Genomic DNA, 19,204 nt, shown 5'->3' with positions numbered 1-19,204 from the left:
TGTTGAGTCCCTTGCAAACACAATACCGTCTCAGCAGCGCCACACTCATCGAGACCCTTGCAACCACGCAATACTGTCTTGAGCAAACCTCCCACTCGTCAAAGACCTTTGTGACCATACAGTCTCGCCCCAGCAACCTGGCATTCATTGAGACCCTTGCAGCCAGACAAATCATCTTTGGCCTCATGTACACTGCTGTTGGTAAAAAAAAAAAAAAAAAAAAAAAAAAAATGGGTTCAGACGGATGTTCAGAGGCATTCGAAACGCATTCGAAACGCCAATGCCTGTAACAGCTTGTAAACACTGCCAGATGCGGTAACTCATGTTTACCAGCGTTTCATTCACAGTCGTTTTCAAAAAAAAAAAAAAAAAAATAAAGGGGAATATTGTCTCAGCAACTTGACACTCATTTGAGACCCTTGCTAAATGTAATATCATCTCAGCTACCTCACACCCTTCTAGACCTTTGCAACCACACAATCTCATCTCAGCAACCTGACACCCGTTCAGACCTTTGCAGCCATACAAAGTCATCTTAGCAACCTGACACTCATTTGAGACCATTGCAAATGCAATATCGTCTCCGCAACCTGACACCCATTTAGACCCTTGCAGCCATACAAAGTTGTCTCAGCGGCCGACACTCATTTGAGACCCTTGCTAAATGTAATATCATCTCAGCTACCTCACACCCTTCTAGACCTTTGCAACCACACAATCTCATCTCAGCAACCTGACACCCGTTCAGACCTTTGCAGCCATACAAAGTCATCTTAGCAACCTGACACTCATTTGAGACCATTGCAAATGCAATATCGTCTCCGCAACCTGACACCCATTTAGACCCTTGCAGCCATACAAAGTTGTCTCAGCGGCCGACACTCATTTGAGACCATTGCAAAACGCAAGATCGTCTCAGCAACCCCTCACTTGTTGAGACCTGTGCAACCACACCATGCCATCTCAAAACAAACCTCATAATCATCGAGACCTTTGCAACCACACAATATCGTCTCAGCAAACCAGACCCTTGCAACCACCAATACCATCAAACCTTCATACTCAAGGCCCCTGCCACCACACAATATCGTCCCAGCAACCTGACACTCACTGACACCCTTGCAACCGCACAATATTGTCTGCAGTAGTATAAAACACGTAGCGGCACGCACCTACGTGCAAACCCGAATACAAACTAAACTTGCAAACACACCTCAGTGACAAACAATCAGCCACACAAACACACAGTGGCACCCAGTTGGCCATTCATCTTCAGTGGCACGCGGGCCACTCATCTTTTCTCATTTTTTTCCCTGCGGTTAGTTCAGGTTTTCATCCAGCACCAGCGAGTGCACGTTGGCCTGCGAGTGCACGTTGGCCTGCGAGTGCATGTATATCGTCTTGTTGAGCACCTGTGTATTGTCTTGATTTTCTCACACCAATGCAAGATCCAGTCCAAGTTCTCAAACTAGACCAAGCATCAGTAGCAGACTTGGCTATGTGGGACAACTTCCCCACCTGATAGAACATCATTTCAATCTTCATCCCGGCAGTGTCAGCCGAGCCACCAAAGGCTTTTGCAGCCATTTTTAGGCCGCCACTGGTTCTCCAAAACTTGGCCCCCAGAAATTCTCTTAAATTTTTGCTTCACCCAGTCTTCATCACGCCTCGTGCTGCACCCCATCGTGGCAGCTGCCCAGGTCTGGGTCCACACTTGAACAGGACAGACACTGTTCTTCACCACAGACAATCAGGCCACAGCCGACATCATCAATTAAGATAGATCTAAGTCACTCCCCATCACTTCCTGCGCAGGCTCGCGCAGCTGTCACTCCGTCACCAGTTAATATCTTATGTAGACCTTTTCCAGGCAAATGCAAAAAGCAGCTGATGCGCTTTCCTATTCCAACCTTGGAATGGATGTTTTTTCCAGCAAGAGCCTGGAGCCGACCCAACAACTATCCCTGTCCCACCATGGACATTGCTGACGATGGACTGAAGTCGCATCTCGCCAACGCAATCCAACTTATTAACCACTCCTTGGCACGCAACACACTGAAGGCCTATCGCACTGCTTGGAACACTAATCGCAAATTTTTGGCCCCTTGCCCCGGAGCAGCAATAGGCAACGTTGGACACATCCTAGCCTTCATATCGTATTGCCACATGCAGCTGACCATTTCTCAATACTATCTCGCCATATCTAGATGACATCCAGCATTTCCTGTCCCTGCAGGACCCCAGTAAACCGTCAGTATTCTCGAGCCCATGCAGTCAAATCCCTCCTACAGGGCATACAGAAGCACTGTAGTCAGTGGCAAGCGCCTAGCTTTCAAGAGTCCCCTCTTTAGGGACATGTCTAAAATCCTTACTTGTTCCCTGTTTAGGGCTTTGCCCAGTCTAGTCACCCAACAGCCTTCTACCAGGCCTTCTACGGTTCCCTACAACCTAGTGAATTTAGTCAGCGGCTCCGGCAGTCACACACTGCTCCGACGCCACCCGACTTGCTTTCGAACCACTACACTCTCACAGTCTGCAAACGCAACAAACAGGCCCCTGGGGTTGACATCAACCTGTTTCAGCCTGACGCCCAGTGACGGTGCTCAACCCACTACTGCTCCATCTACCCAGCCAATCTGAGGGTAGCTCGTTGCTACCCTTTCTAAACCAGCTCCCTGAGTGTCAGCCAGTGTGTCAAGCATGTCAGAATCCTCCTAAGTAACTTGTGCTTCAAACCCCAGTCAGTTCTCTGGACATTCTTTCCGAATTGGAGCAGCCTCAGTTGCCTCCCAACAGGGAGTACCAGACTACGTAATCAAGATACCAGGCTGATGGAAGTCTCCTTGTTTTGCCACATACATCCCAAATCCTCATGAAGGAATGGCACAAGCCTTTACCAAGCTGGCTCAATAAATACAAGAAATCAATATAAACTATTTCCCTATCTGAGTCTTTTGCCCCCTTTTCTTGGCATACTGACCAGACCACCAAGGCACACTTCAGGTCTATTTATGTTGTAAGTCTTGTCGCGTGTTTATGTGATCCACATCTCTCTCGGTTAGAGGGTAACGACCATAAATAAGAAGGCCAGTATGGTGGCCTGAGTTTATGGGAGGAGCCCGGAGGGTATTTAAGCAGCCCACTCACACATGCTCTTTGTCGGTTCAGTGTGCAGTACTACACGTCACTGGGCCGACTCTTCCCAGCTCACCTCATATCCGTGAGTCTGCGCATTCAATCGCATTCGACACCCTCCCGCCCTTCCCTTTTTCAGGGCACTTCTCAGCATGTCCTTCTTCAATTAACTACCCATTACTTACCTTGGGTATGCCCCCTTTTCTTGGCATACTGACCAGACCACCAAGGCACACTTCAGGTCTATTTATGTTGTAAGTCTTGTCGCGTGTTTATGTGATCCACATCTCTCTCGGTTAGAGGGTAACGACCATAAATATATATATATATATATATATATATATATATATATATATATATATATATATATATATATGAAACCATTTATCTTATTACAGCTGTGAGCCCAGGAAAATAGAATTATAAACTATGCTACTCTTAAAAAGGTCATAATTGCATTCTTTTCGGCTAAAAATACAGAATTAAAAAAAAAAATTGCTATGGTTACAACTATTTTTTTTTTGTTATGAGGCTACGCTTATCCTAGCAATTTCGAGCAGCTAGCAATCAGACCTTTTAAAAGAAATCAAATAATAGAACAGGAAAAGTGAGGGTACATTATAGAGGGGCGACCTTTAAACCAGTAATCTTTGATAGCCAAATCCTAAATTAAATTCTGAGAACATAGAAATGCACCTTGTGAATACTAAGCATGTGCAAGAAGAACTACTTCAGGTCATTTTAAAAAGACACAGGTATAAAGTACGAGCTGGAATATGTTGCATTATACTGTAGATGTCTTAGAAGTCAGGAATTTAAAGGGGTTAGACATAAGAAAGCATATCAAGTTATTTTAACATGAATGGCATTTGTGAGAAACTAAAAATATTATACTTTTTTTATCTTTTGCGTGTTATAAAGATAAAAGACAATTAAACATCTACAGTACGCTGACTTAGCAGTATCTAAAAATATTTAAAGGGGCAAAACACAAATTCTTCCAGAATTAACCCTCTCTCCCCCCTTTAAGGTATTTTGATATCTGCACAACCCCACCCAAGAGCCAGCCCGCTTCTTGTATCAGGACAGAGAGCTTCTAAAGTGGCAATTGCCCACCCCCGAGAAATTAGTGACAGGCAGGCAGGTGGATCAGTCAGCAGGGCTGGAGGGTGAGCCGGCGGATCAGTTAGCGGGGCCCGCAAGTGGATCAGTCAGCGTGCCGGCGGATGAGCGTCCAAACAGGCCAGTCAGCAAGTGAGCGAGCGGGCAGTGGAGCAGAGAGCCGACATCATCTCTCACCACCCGCCCTGCATCACCTCTCTTCTGCCCTCACAGTGCAGCCGCGGGCAGCAGAAAGATTACATCATCTCTCTGCTGCCTGCCTTCACGCTGGGACACAGCAAGTGAGAATCTGCACCGTGTAGCTGTAGCAGGCAAGTGACGTGGCAAGTGACAATCTGCATCTGGTGGCAAGGTGACTTGGCAAGTGACACAGCAAGTGACAATCTGCATCTGGTGGCAAAGTGACGTGGCAAGTGACGATCTGCAACATATGGCAGGTGACATGGCAAGTGACAATCCGCACCTTGTAGCAGGCAATTGACACAGCAAGTGACAATCTGCAAAGTGTGGCAGGTGAAGTGGCAAGTGACAATCCGCAACGTGTGGCAGGTGACATGGCAGGTGACGTGGCAAGTGACAATCTGCAACGTGTGACAGGTGACGTGGTGAGTGAAAATCCGCAATGTGTGGCAGGTGACGTGGCAATGACAGACTGCAACGTGTGGCAGGTGATGTGGCAAGTGTTGATCCGCAAAGTATGGCAGGTGACATGGCAAGTGACAATCCGCAATGTGTGGCAGGTAACATGGCAAGGGACAATCTGCAACGTGTGGCTTGTGATGTGGCAAGTGACAATCCGCAATGTGTGGCAGGTGACGTGGCAAGTGACAATTTGCAATGTGTGGCAGGTGACTTCGCAAGTGACAATCCGCAGCATGTGGCAGGTGATGTGGCAAGTGACAATCCACAACTTGTGGCAGGTGATGTGGCAATTGACAATCTGCAACTTGTGGCAGGTGACATGGCAAGCCACAATCTGCATCTGGTGGCAGGTGACAATCCGCAACGTGTGGCAGGTGACATGGTAAGTGACAATCCGCAACTTGTGGCAGGTGACGTGGCAAGTGACAATCCGCAACTTGTTTCAGGTGGCATGGCAAGTGACAATCAGGATCTGGTGGCAGATGATGGTGGTAAGTGACACACTCAGGGCTCCCACTGATTCTACATTAGGGTGAGTTGAACTATTTTATGTTATATTACAATGTAACAATAGAAATAATGAGCTTCAATCATCCTGACACCATAGGAACCATGGTGCCATGATGATTGAAGCGCAAACACCAGCTATTTCCCCAATAAATCGCCCCTCCCGAGACTAGATTCTGGATCCGGCCCTGCGTTCACATACACCTGCTTCCAGAACTGGCACCAAACGCCCTATATAAGGTTAGTGGGGAATTCTTTGGATTTTCTGTTACCTGTTACTGACCCGGTTTGCCTCTGGACTTCTCTGCTGCCTGATCCCTGGTTTTGACCCCAGCTTGCTCTAAGGACTCTGCTTGACAAACCTTCTGCCTGCTCCACTGGATCCCTGTGTATGACCTTGGCTCTGTTCTTGACCATGCATCTGCCTACTCCCTGGCTTCCCCTCCTGTGTATGACTTTGGCTCCCATGCTAACCACGCTTCTTCAGTCTGGACCTACTAGACTCATCCAGCTTTTGCATGGGTGCCACCTTGCCTGTGGTCACTGCCTTGGTTCCACTACTTCTCCAGGTGCTACGGGGGTCCTTCCATCTGTCCTGACAGACCAGCTGACAGCTATCCAGTTCCGCTGTGCTGCAAGAAGATCTACCTAAACTGCACCCATGCTTCTTTGAGCCTAGCACTCCCTGTTCTCACCTTTAGGGTTGCTTGGCACTTAGCCGCAAGTGAAGCCCTCTCGTCAAATCAGCCACAGGCCGGGTATGTGACACTAGTTGAAACTATGGGCTCTCCAGTGCAAAAGTATGGAGCAGCTGCTGGGTGTCTTGGGGAATCTGGGTTTATGGGCCAGGGTCAATGGGATTTTGCTTCTTCAGAACTGCTTCTCTCCCCATACAAGTCTACAGCAATGCAAAAGCAACCTAAAGCAGATCAAATGCACCTGAAATAAATTCTGGATGATTTCGAAAGCATCTCAAAACTGATGTCAAAAGCATGTTATATTTGTTCAATGAAGCTCGCCGACACTATTCATACTGGTGTTGTATAAGATCTTAATATAGGTAAAATAAGCCTTTACAAGTTTAGCACAGACACACCATTTTCTAGATATAAATGCTTCTAGAGACACCCAGTTGCAGACTGTTTTGGTCACGCTGTTTAACATGAATCTTATATTAAAGAAACCCTAACAGCCTGAGGAATTAAAATGTATGTTCCTTCAAAGAGCGGCTCAGCGGGAGAGCAGCAGATAATAGGCCATTCTCTGTCTTCGGGTGACAATTACCAGTATAAACACATTGTATAACGTATTTCATTTACTGGGCTTGTTTAAGTTGCATTTTGCTTTCTATGTGAAGCCACTAATGGCATAAAGAAAAGTTGCAGTAAATGATTTGTAGCTCAGCCAGACCCAATAGCTGAGACAAACAATCTGGAAATTACCTAGTAAAGGCTGGAAAGGAGAGATGGAGACCATATTTACTAATGATGCAGCAGCAAGGGTGAAATGAAATAAATTGCTCATTGCCAGCTTAGCTATTTTCTAGATTAAAATATATAACCTATAAATGATAAAACAAACTAAATAACAACGTAATATCAATATAAACAAAAGGTCATTAAGCCCAGTAACGCTGTTCCTAGACTGGTTTGTTTTCTTTAGTCATGCAGTAGTGTGATCTTCTTCGAGACCAAACAGCATCCATACTAGGGCCAAGGGTACTGCTTAGGCTTATGAAGAATCCAATTTATATAAAGCTGACATTTACCTGAGCATTAACTCAAATAATGCTGTCAAAAGCATTATTTAAACAGTTGCAGTGTTGCCTTGATTTTTCTTCTGACCAGTAATAACAACATTTTAATAATTAAATGAAATAATAATAATAATAATAATAATAATAATAATAATATTTTATTATTAGTATTATGATTATTGTCATAAAAAAAAAAACACTTTTTTATTTAATTGTTTGTTTGTTTTTTCATTTTTTTCCTTTTAATTATTAATTTCCCTACTGTGTTTTGTAACATGACCACAGCATACTGATATATAGATAATGCCAATTTATTTATTTATTTTGAGTGATTCACTGAAAAAAAGATGAAAAAATAAGTTGATTAAATGTTCACCTAATAAAGTGCAGTGCTGCTGTAAATATATAACAATATTGAATGGAAGATCCCTCAAGGGTTTTTATTAGCAGCAAAATCGTGTTTGAAAAAAGTAACAATTAATTTCCATAAAAAAAATTGTGTTTATTTGTTTGTATCATGGTATCAAAAAAGTATTTGCACAAATACATAGGAGTCGTAAAAAGCAAATCTGGCCTTGACATAAAAACTTGACAATAAAACTTCAACAATTGAAAAAATACACATGAACTCAAGTTATATAAAACCATTAAACTTGTTTTATATAACTTGATTTCATGTGTATGTTTTCAATTGTTGATGAGTTAAGTTTTTTATGTCAAGGCCAGATTAGCTTTTTACGACTCCTATGTATTTGTGCAAATACTTTTTTGATACCATGATACAAACAAAAAAACACAATTTTTTTATGGAAATTAATTGTTACTTTTTTCAAACACAATTTTGCTTCTAAAAAACCCATTGAGGGATCTTCCATTCAATTTAACAAATTGGGGTGTGCAGCACCGACAACTCACATATATATGTGTTATCTATTCCAAATATATAAACATATAAATAAATCATTTAACTAAAAATGTCTAGTGTACCGAAAAATAAAATTACCTACCTTACTGAACATATGCTATACGTATACTTGTTATTGAAATATCAAAATTATAATACATTTAGCGTAAAAAAAAAAAAAAAAAAAAACACCAATTATTATTTTTTTCTTTAAGTAATATCCCAGTCAATAAACCAGTCCAAATCCAGTGCTCATATAGAGATGACTGTTCTGTGCTATAAATCAAACTTCATCCAAGTGTTTCACCCTTGTACTCATATATGCGCTCACCTGTTGTTGACCTATAAATATTTTACAGGTCAAATATGCATCTTCCCCTTTAGGGCGTTAAAGCCTTGCTCTCCCCTCTTTCAGGACTCCTCTTTTCCTCCAATTCAACTCTCCACCTTGTATCACAATTTGGTAACTCTTCCCCTTTAAATGGGTCATTGCTCCAACCTTCACTTATATTATTCCACCAGACTCAGCTCAAGAAAAAAACATATAAGGATCATAAAGCTTTCCATATCACATGATAGCACTATAATCCTTATGTGTTTATTTTGTTAAGTGACAGTTGCATTCTCTAAACATGTTTGTACATTTGACTTATAAAAAAGCAAATGTAAAACATAATGACTTTACATATCCTTAAAAACACAATAAAAAATTATTTGATAGGTAAATTGGTCATAGGACTATTATTATTACCATGTTAATCAAAGCATACTAAAGCTGTTAAATTTGGTCTGACTATGTTTCAATGACCTCTGGTCAAACCAGGGGAAGCTTTACTCACATGCAAACTGAAGTGTAGCCTCTCTACTAAGAACTCTGCCCAAGGTGTTTGATGCTATACATTGGTATTGGCCAGAATCCTTCACTTCATTTGGACTGCTGATGATTAAATTTCCATCTATTAGAGTGTAGCGATAATCACTTTCCAAGTCTATTTCTGTTCCATTGCGAAGCCATCTTGAAAAGAAATCAAAAATATGTACAAAATGAAAAACAAAGCTTAAGAAGCTTTAAAATGAAAAAAAAAAAAAAAGCAGCATTGTCATATAGCTAACAATATAAAGTATTGTAGCATGCATCACAGTGAGCAGCAATACGAATGATAATGGTAGCGATAAGTATGATTAGATCAGTAGAATGTATTGTTTGTCGGTGTAATTGAAGAAAAATATGCTCTACATCTATCTATGTCTTGGGTCAGGGAGATCTGTGTTAGGATCCTAAACATCTTGGTAGCCTATATCTTTCCACAATGCTGATCACACACATTGACAACATTATCACAAAGTTACAAATAATTGCATTGAGTTGGACAGTTCACAGTCGTGACTATCTGCCACATGTGGTTATGATCAGTTCCAGAGTACCCACGGCCAAACAATCCAAACTGCAGTGGGAATTGATCAAAATAGCCTATTAGCAGGCATTACATTGGTATCATTTGAGCTTGGCCATAAATGTAATCATTTAGCACTGAACCATGACACAATCAGGTTGATTTACTAAAATTGGAGCGTGCAACATCTGGTGCAGCTCTGCATAGAAGCCAATTGGTTTCTAGGTTTCTTTGTCAAAGCTTAATTGAATAAGCTAGTAGCTGATTGGCTGCTATTCACCGCTGCACCAGATTTCACACTCTCCAGTTTTAGTAAATCAACCTCTACTGAAGCTGTTGGTGACACACTCCTGTGAACACTTCCATTCCATATCATCCTTTTTCCAATTTTCAAGAGTTTGACCAGCATTTCATTGTAATTTACAAGGGTGTACTGCCAAAGTGTATTGTTAATAAAATCTGGCATGCACTGAAATGTTTTTATTTTTCACATTTATTTGAGTTTCTTACTCTTTAATTTCTGTAATTTCTAAGTGCAGTAAGGCCTTGTACACACGGTCGGACCAAACAGATGTGACTGGTCCGTCGGACCGTTTTCATCGGTTCACCTCTGAAGTGGCCGTACGGCCTGATATGTGTACACACCGTCAGTCCAAATTCCGATCGGGTCAGAACGCTATGACGTCAAACACACGACGTGCTGAATAAAACAAAGTTCAATGCTTCCAAGCATGCGTCGACTTGATTCTGAGCATGCACGGGTTTTGAACCAATGCTTTTCTGTACTAACCATCGGTTTGGTCCGATGGGGCAGCGGTCCATCGGTTCGGTTTTGAAGCATGTTTTAAAATTTTGGACTGAAGGAAAACAGACCGATGGCCTATACACATGGTCGGTTTGGTCCGATGAAACTGAACTTTGGTTCATTCTCATCGGTTTGGTCCAACCGTGTGTACAAGGCCTTAGCCATACCAACCAATCAGAATATCTCTTGTACTGGTCTAACTTTAGCAGAGTAAACTCTGATTGGTTTAAATGGCTTACTGCACTTATGAATAAGTCTATATTAAATAAGACTGATGGTCTTTCTTCATGTGAAAAGGTCTGTCTTCATGTGGGACAGCATTCTGATTTAACAAATGTAAAATTCAATAGTCCAGTTAGATCAGTGTGTATACGTTGTCATATTGCAGTGTGCCAGGCCCAAGACTAGCTTATTACTAGACATACATGTTGACTGTATGGGCAATGTTGGCAATGTTTGTGGTTAGTTTAACTAAACACTGGCAGCAACAGTCCACAAACATAGTTGCCAAGTGTCCCCCATAATGCAGGACAGTCCCACTATTTTTCATATTGCCCTGCAATGCTCTGCAGAATGTCCAGCTAGGCAGGGGTAAGCAGGGTTGCTGATAGAGGGGGACCACCGGTCCTCTTGTAGCGGACCTGAGCATGCAGAGGGGCCCAAACAGGGAGGGGGTTTAGTGATGTATGCGACAATCGTGTCTCTCTTCCTCCAGCAGCTGAAAGCTGGTCTCTCCCCCTCTCCCTGCTGCTAGCTTAGATCTGCTGAGAAAGATAGTTATGTAAGTGTTGTCTATCACTACTCCCCCTCCCTGTGTGCCCCTCCCTCCCAGGCTGCCTATAATGTTAGCTGTGCTCCTAAATTTGCTATTTCTGTAACTTTGTTTCTCTCTGTCTCTTTGGCAGAGGGACTGCCCAACCTGTATATCTTTGTCATCTCATCTTCATTTTTACTTATTAACTCAGTTTTATCTTTTAGATTTAGCAGGAATTATGTGAGTTATGTTGTACTTGTGTCTGCTAATAATGTTATTATATTTCTAAACAAATATAGCTTTAATATTTCCTTGGGGGGGGCTGTCAGGTAGTCTGTACAGGGCCCCACGATTTCTATCAACAGCCCTGGGGGTAAGTTCATTAGTTGCTGTAGAATGCAAAGTGTGCTGCCAGTTTTTCCTATCTCAAGAAAGTGTCCTCTGAATTGTTTCAAGAAAGTTGGCAGCTGTGCCCTAAAGACCGGTATCCTGTGTAAGTAAGCTTAGCCAATTACTAGTTAGTATGAATGATAATGTTTTCAACCATGAATCATCAGTTTGATCTGATGTGCCCTGTGTTTGGTACTTGGTATGCATTCAAGCCTTCAGCCAAGTGAGTCGAACAATTAACACTTGCATCATGGCACCAAGAAAGTGGGGTTGTGTAATTAGAACCATGTGGTTTCACAAGTTTCACACCATCCATTCTGTTCATGGGCAGTCATTAACTGCCTTGACAAATTTCAGAACACCATGGTGATTGGGATAGGGTATAAATGTTGAGGGATGTTTCTGACACTCATTAGAACTGAGGTAGCCACTTGGGGGAATGTCTAACAGCATTGTAACACAAGTCCAGTACAATGAGACTAACTACTTCTGGCAGCATTAAATAGTCCTGATCATATGGGAAGTGATATATCAATCTCATTTCAGGCAGCCTCTCCTCAGCCTGGAAGTGTTAAATACAGGGCCAAAAGACCATGCTTTGGTGCACAGCAGATATACATAAAACTTTACACCTGAACTGAGAAAAGCATATAAGCTGCCATTGATCTTCTTCTTCTAAAAATCCTGCCACCCAAACTTGTTTCAGGTCAATGACACAAAAAGAGGTGAAGCCACTGGATCAGCAAAGAAGCTAGATGACTAGCACTCTTTAGAAAGATGGGCCAGCAACAGCAGCTTAAAGGAGAATGGGCAAATTTTTTTTTTTTGGCACCACTTCTCCTGTAGTGTAGGGATCACAGGAGATAACTTTGTTCCACACTCCATTGACCCATTTTCAGTCATCGGTAGGCTAAAGCCTGCTATTGGCTGGAGTTACTCAGTCAGTCCAGGCTCTGGATCGATCCCAACTTTATAGACGGGATGCACCCAGATGCCTGGACTCGCGGCTGGCTCAACCTCTCAGCAAATTGTGGGAGACTGAGCCAGCCCCCCTCTACAGCCCAGCACTCCAGTGAGGTGCAGAGAACAGAGCAGGTGACTGAGTGATCAGCAGTCTTTGATCCCTCAGTTCTCACTCAGTTTTAAAAGCAGTGAGGGACAGACGCAGCATTGGAGCGATGTTGCACTTACCTAGGTGAGTATATGTATATATTTTTCAAAACAACCCATACTTCTCTTTTAAGGACCTCTGTCATTGGGCTTTTGTCTGTTCAGACAGGTTTTGCATTTCCATTCAAGTCTTTCGGAGTGCAAAACCCACGTGAAAGAAGGTCAAATGCAGGCCAGAAGGAGGTCAACTGCAGGTCAAATGCACCGGTCATTCTGAATAATCTCAGAAGCATCTCAATCTGTTCTCAAATTTATGCCATTGACAAAAGCCCAAAATCCACCGACACAGACCATTATTATTTCATAGGGGGTGGGCTGGACAGACAAACTGCTGAACCTAGAGATGCACACACCAAGCTGGCTTGCCCCTCCTGCACTTTTCTATTGTCAGACAGGAATGTGTGGGGTGGGACCTAACAACTAGACATGTGCAATACATTTCACCATAAATTAGTTTTTTGGCGAAATTCTGCATATTCGTTCATTCGGAAGCATCCGAATGAACAAAAGACTCTTTTGACGAATGCATACGAAAATGAATTGTCAGAACGAAAATATGGAAGAAAGAAAACCCGAAAGAACGACAATCCGAAAGAACAAAATTCCAAAAATGCATAAATACAAAAGAACGAAAAACAATTCAACCTACGAGTTTAACAAATCAATTACATTTGGATAATTTTGTTTTCCATATTTTCTATTATAATTAAATTATTAACTATTATTATCGTTTTTATTATTATCTATTAATATTATTATAAACTATTAAATGATAGGTAAAATAGCTGAAGTCAGCAATTCTTCTATTCAGGTCTCTGCGGCATAGCATCTAATTTGGGATAGATTAGATTTACATTTTTATTGGAATTTCCTTTCAAATTTGGCTAAAGTAACTGTTAGTGAACGTAACAAATACAAATGCATCCGAAGTTACGAATTGTCTAAAGTAAGGAATGCCGCATCTAAACAAATAAAAAGGAACTTATGTGAATGCATCAGAAGTTACGAATGATCTAAAGTAACGAATGCCGCATCTAAACGAATGAAACAGAACAAATACAAATGCATCCGAAGTTAACAATTATCCACAGAACGAATGCTGCATCTAAATGTATGGAACGATACAAATATGAATGCGTCCGAAGTTATGAATGATCTGAAGTAACGAATGGCGATCATAATGAATGATCCGATAAACAAAACAAATTAAAACGAAAACGAAACTAAACACATTTTTTTTGTAGTGCACATGTCTACTAGCTACAAGTTAGAAGTGTAGGAGCTTTGCCTTTCAGAATGGATCAGCAATCGGCTATGAAGGCTTGGTAGGTTTCAGAAGGTATGTTCACCTCTAGATGCCTACATACCATACCTGTAGCAGTTACCCCTTCTTCTTCCCAATGACAGAGTATCTTTAAAAGGAATGCACAGTTTTGGGGACTGCTGCATGGCTTATAAAGAAATACAAGCAGGTCTTTTATTTTAAGTTATTACTTAGTGTTTACAAAGCTGTTTGAGATGAGATGATCATGGATAACTAATGGCAAATGCAAGGCTTATCTGCAATGGGACATTTATAGTCAGTGTATGTACCTATAACTCGGGCCAGGAAATCCTCTCGCCTCACAATTAAGTGCCACTTTCTTCTCTCCAGAATCCATGGGAAATATTACATTCTCTGGCTCTTGGGCAAACACTGGTCCATAATCCACACTCTCTGAAAAAATGAAAATCTACCTGTTAAAAACACAAATAGTACTTGGTACTTGCACTGCAACATTGATCAGGGTAGATACAAATGAAGCCACACAGATTAAACATAACAGAGAAAACAAACTTTAAAGTTTAGTACAGATTACAGCTTTGATCACAGTCATTATTTATTTTTTACAAAAAAATAGGCAAAATGCTACTCTTTAGATCTTATGTTTTTCCTTAGCGTTCTTTGATGTTCATGAGGTTTAGATTATTATAGCGAGTCTTGAAATTAAGCATGCAGCTAGAACAGTTATGAATCATATTATATTTTTTTTAAACAACTCTTCCAGTTTATATAACATTCTCAGGTATACGAATGTTGCACTGCTGATGCACACATTAGTCGGTTTATAGATAATGAAAGCAGAACTCAAGCCAAAAACCTAAAGCACAGTTGCAAATCCAGTACAGTGTATTAAAGCAGAACTGTAAGCTAAAGCAGTTTTCTCAAAGTACGGTCATTAAACTGGAAAAAGAGAGGCTTCAGGTGGCCGATCATCGGAACTAAAAAGCAGCAAAGGAAGAAGATAGCGGGATCCTGTACTAAGAAGAAAATGTTTATATATTTTTTTCTAGCCCAGATCTATGCTTTAAATAATGTTTTGTAGTTCTAAAATGAATTTATTTTGTGGTTATTTTCGATGCAAGGGAGCTTACTAGAGTCTTCTATTTAACATTTTGGGGTTTGGTGGTCGGGTGGGGGTATGTTTGTTTGTACATGTGCTTTATTAAATCCTCTGCTATATTCTGCTCTATATGCATTTTCTGGTTGTCTCTTACATGAATGTTCTTTGTTTTTTTATTAGTATTCTCCATATATGTACACTTATGCCGCGTACACGCGATCGGTCAAACCGATGAGAACGGTCTGATGGACCCATTCAGGGCCCTGTGCAAGAAACCACAAAGGCCCCCCTGACCCTTCCTTCCATCAAAGCCCCAGGCATCTATTTTTGGGATGGTGTCCATGGACATCACCCCAGAACCCTGCCTCCCGTGTGCCCCCTGGGGCACGCATCCAGCATGCTAAAGGATCTATCACAGCGGTCCTTTATCTTATCACATGTAAACAGACTTGCCGGTTATCGTCAGTCCTTTCCTCCCACGCTGTGTCTGTGTGAGAAAAGGAGAGCCGTTAACCGGCAAGACTGCCAGTACATTATTTACATTGATAATCAGGGTACTGATCATCAGTGCCCTGATGATCAGTGCAGCCCTATCAGAGCTGCCTGCTAGTGCTGCCTATCAGTGCTGCCTATCAGTGCTCATCAATGCCACCTATCAGTGCCACCTATCAGTGCTCATCAATGCTGTCAGGGACATGCTGGCCATAGTGCAGCAGATGTGCAAAGACAGAGGCAATTAAGCATGCATCTGCACAATTCCACAAGTACCCTTTTCAACAGGCATGTCCATGTGCGTGGACGCCTATGAGTATGCGCGAATGTGTGTGCCCATTAGCACTGGCACCAAAATTACATATATAAGGATGGCAGATGCACTTGCTAGCTGATCTTCAGCTTTCCCCTGTATCCTGTTCCTGTGACAGTCCTTGATCTGATTTTGACCTGGCTATACTGATTCCCTCCTATCCTGACCCTGGCTTGCCTTGACCTTGATTTATCTGCATCTGCTTGATTCTCTGTTGCCAAACCTCTGTCTGATCTTGACCATTCGTTACTTATGTATCTAATCATCCGTGTATAACCTGGCTTGTCTGACTCAGCACTAGTCTCCTCATATTTCATCAGTCGCTACATACCTGCCTCCGCTGTATATCATCACATGCAACGTACCTGCATCCACAGCATCCCTGCATCCACAATGTGCCTGAATCCACCCCCTACTAACAGCTTCTACTACTGCTGCCATCTGCTTCTCCTACTTCCCTGCTAAATGTAGAAGGCACTCCTACCTCACCGTGCTCTCGTGGCTGCTGTTGCAACCTCAGTGGTCCTTGAATCTGGGCTGTATGAGAGGCCTTCCTCTGCTCATCAGGCTCTACCTCTACTATTGGGTGGCAAGTATTACTTTTAGTAATTTCCAGTGATATTGTGTGCTTGTACAATCAACATGGTGTGTCCAAGGAGCTGAAATTCTTGAACAGGTCGAGGCAAAGAACAGAGGACATGCCCCAGTTGAAGTGTCATCACAGGAACCCAGTCGGGCACATACATTGGCCCCAGCCATTCCTACACTGTGCTGCATTTTTTCTTATACAGGGATTTTTATACGGTTTTCATTTTTGCTTTTGATGTTGTTTACACATTTTTATTGAGTGTGTTTGGTTGACTACCTTTTTGAACAATACATTTTGTACCATTTTTTACACTATGAGGAGGCGTCCTCTTTTGTTTTTCTTTTTTATATAGTGAGTCCATCCTATGTCTATACCAAGGAAACAGTGATTCATCACCTCCATGACTAGGATTTGAGCCAGTTTGGATTATACTATCGTGGAGAATCACAGCCCAGAGCTATCGAGAGAAGCTGTTCCCCATTCACTGGGTTGATCATGCGCATCTGACCCATCACCGTACGGTGTTCCTGGGTCCATCACAGCCGGTAAGGCCCCGTACACACAGTCGGACAAAACCGATGAGAATGGACCGAGGTTCAGTTTCATCAGTCCAAACCGACCGTGTGTATAGCCCATCGGTCTGTTTTCCTTCGGTCCAAAATTTTAAAACATGCTTCAAAACCGAACCGATGGACCGCTGCCCGATCGGTCCAAACCGATGGTTGGTACAGAAAAGCATCGGTTTAAAACCCGTGCATGCTCAGAATCAAGTCGACGCATGCTTGGAAGCATTGAACTTTGTTTTATTCAGCACGTCGTGTGTTTGACGTCACCGCGTTCTGACCCGATCGGTTTTTGGAACGATGGTGTGTACGCACATCAGACCATCAGGCCACTTCAGCGATGAACCGATGAAAACGGTCCGTCGGACCATTCTCATCGGTTTGGAACGACCGTGTGTATGGGGCCTTAAGAGTATTCAATCTCTTCTTACCTTGTTGATTGGGAATATCTTTGAATGGGATTCCAGATACAGTGATATTGGGAAGAAACAGACACCATTTCTCATACATGCTCTGACGGCTTTATTACATTTGGATAGAAGACTATATATATGCACATTGTATTGTGTTTTCACGATCACCACTATTGGTTTACACTGTGGACTTTATTATTAGTATTAGTTTTTGCAGCCCAACATGTTAGGTGTGTGATTGGATCAACTGCATAACTTTTCTATTTTTATAGCCTTACCTACCCATGGTTAGTGCTTCTTATTGTTTGGTGCTGCACTTTATTTTCACATTTCACACGATTTTATTCCTTTTGTTGTGTTGGCTGCAACTTTGGATACTACACATAGGATGAGCGCAGTATATTTATATAATTTTTAAAGAACAGAGGACCCATCCTATCCAGCGGTTTCTATGGGGGTAGCGCTAGACTAGCAATAATAAAAAAAAAAAAAACAGTTTTGTGTTTAAATAGACTTAAAAAAAACAATCCAACCACACACCTTCCACTCTTGATTGCTCGGCAATGGGGAGAATGAATTGAAAAAGTAGAAACAAATTGTGCAGTGTCTCACTCTGCCTTACAATTCTGTGATCTTACGTTTCATGTGACAGATTCACTTTGAATATAGATCGTATATCCATTTAGTCCCATTGGCTACATCTCATATATAAACACAGTGATTTCAAGCACAGTAACTGCACCCATCACACTGCATCTTTTCTATAATTATGGTGACTTGTAAGAGGACGTAAAAGTGAAGCAATATAATATGCAATGCGCCAGCCCTGTCACCTAAAGATTAAAAAGAGATTTCTTGCCATGTGACAGACTGGCTATGTTCTGAAATAGATATTTATTGCTGTTTACAACATGGAATTTCAAAGCACTTAAAGGCTCTTTGAGGCAACAAGCACTATGGTTTCCATTACTTTTCTGAAAGCTACAAGGCCACTTCACTGTGAAGACAAATAAATGATAAAATGGGGCTCGGTGTGCAAAACATCAGACTACCAATACTCCAATATTACCTATAAGCACTTCCATGAATGGACCATTTAGGAAAACATATGTCTTTTTAAGCATCAGTCCACCCAAAAAAGGGCATTTCAGTTTGGAGTTTATACTGAAGAGTTAAACAGCTTATTCATTTCCATTTCCATATGCCTTAAGAAATCTGCAATTGATATTTGTTTGTGCTGTGGCAAATAATTGGGAGTCCTACTCACCCTCTAGGAGGTTTACTTTTTATTTAATAGCATGCAAAAGGTGAAGATGTGTCCCCACCAAGGTGGGAAAGAGATGCCACAACCATCAAGGTGGGTGGTAAAAAAGGAATTATGGCAGAGAAATCCTATTACTGGAGTCCCAAAATGATGGGCAGTCCCTAGTCAGTGGAGAAGTCAAAATGAGGTGCTTTATAGGGTTATTAGAGGAAAAAGAATGTTTGCTTTAAAATAACAAACATGTTATACTTACCTCCACTGTGCAGTTCGTTTTGCACAGAGTGGCCCCGATCCACATCTTCTGGGGTCCCTCGGCAGCTGTCTCTGGTCCTCCCCGCAAGTACTGACCACAGTCATGCGAGAGCTCACATGGTGGTGAGTAATTGCGGGCGCACTCCTGTGATACAGCGAGCGGCCATAGCCGTTTACTGTATCACTCGGCCCCGCCCCTTGGCACGCCGCGTCACTGGATGTGATTGACAGCAGCGATAGCCAATGGATATGTTGCTCTTAATCCATCTGCTCTAGCCAATCAGCGGCCAGGCTGAGCGGCGAAGAGGATCTCGGGACGCGTGGGACTTTCGAGGGGTCAGATAAGTATAACAAG

The 19,204-nt window shown here is 42.1% G+C and overlaps 1 protein-coding gene across 1 annotated transcript in view; it reads right to left on the bottom strand.

Moving 5' to 3' along the window:
• Positions 1-19,204, bottom strand: part of CNTN5 (contactin 5) — a 2,004,044-nt gene that overhangs the window by 575,540 nt on the left and 1,409,300 nt on the right. The window contains exons 7-8 of the mRNA XM_040340187.1: positions 14,173-14,296; positions 8,906-9,081 (exon numbers count right to left, since the gene is read on the bottom strand). Coding sequence (XP_040196121.1) covers positions 8,906-9,081; positions 14,173-14,296 — 300 coding nt within the window. The remainder of the gene's footprint in view (positions 1-8,905; positions 9,082-14,172; positions 14,297-19,204) is intronic.

This window comes from Rana temporaria, chromosome 2 (genome assembly GCF_905171775.1).
Source record: "Rana temporaria chromosome 2, aRanTem1.1, whole genome shotgun sequence".
NCBI classification, from domain to species: Eukaryota; Metazoa; Chordata; class Amphibia; order Anura; family Ranidae; genus Rana; species Rana temporaria.
The sequence above is the reverse complement of the archived record's forward strand: the minus strand, read 5'-3'. Positions and strand labels throughout refer to the sequence as shown.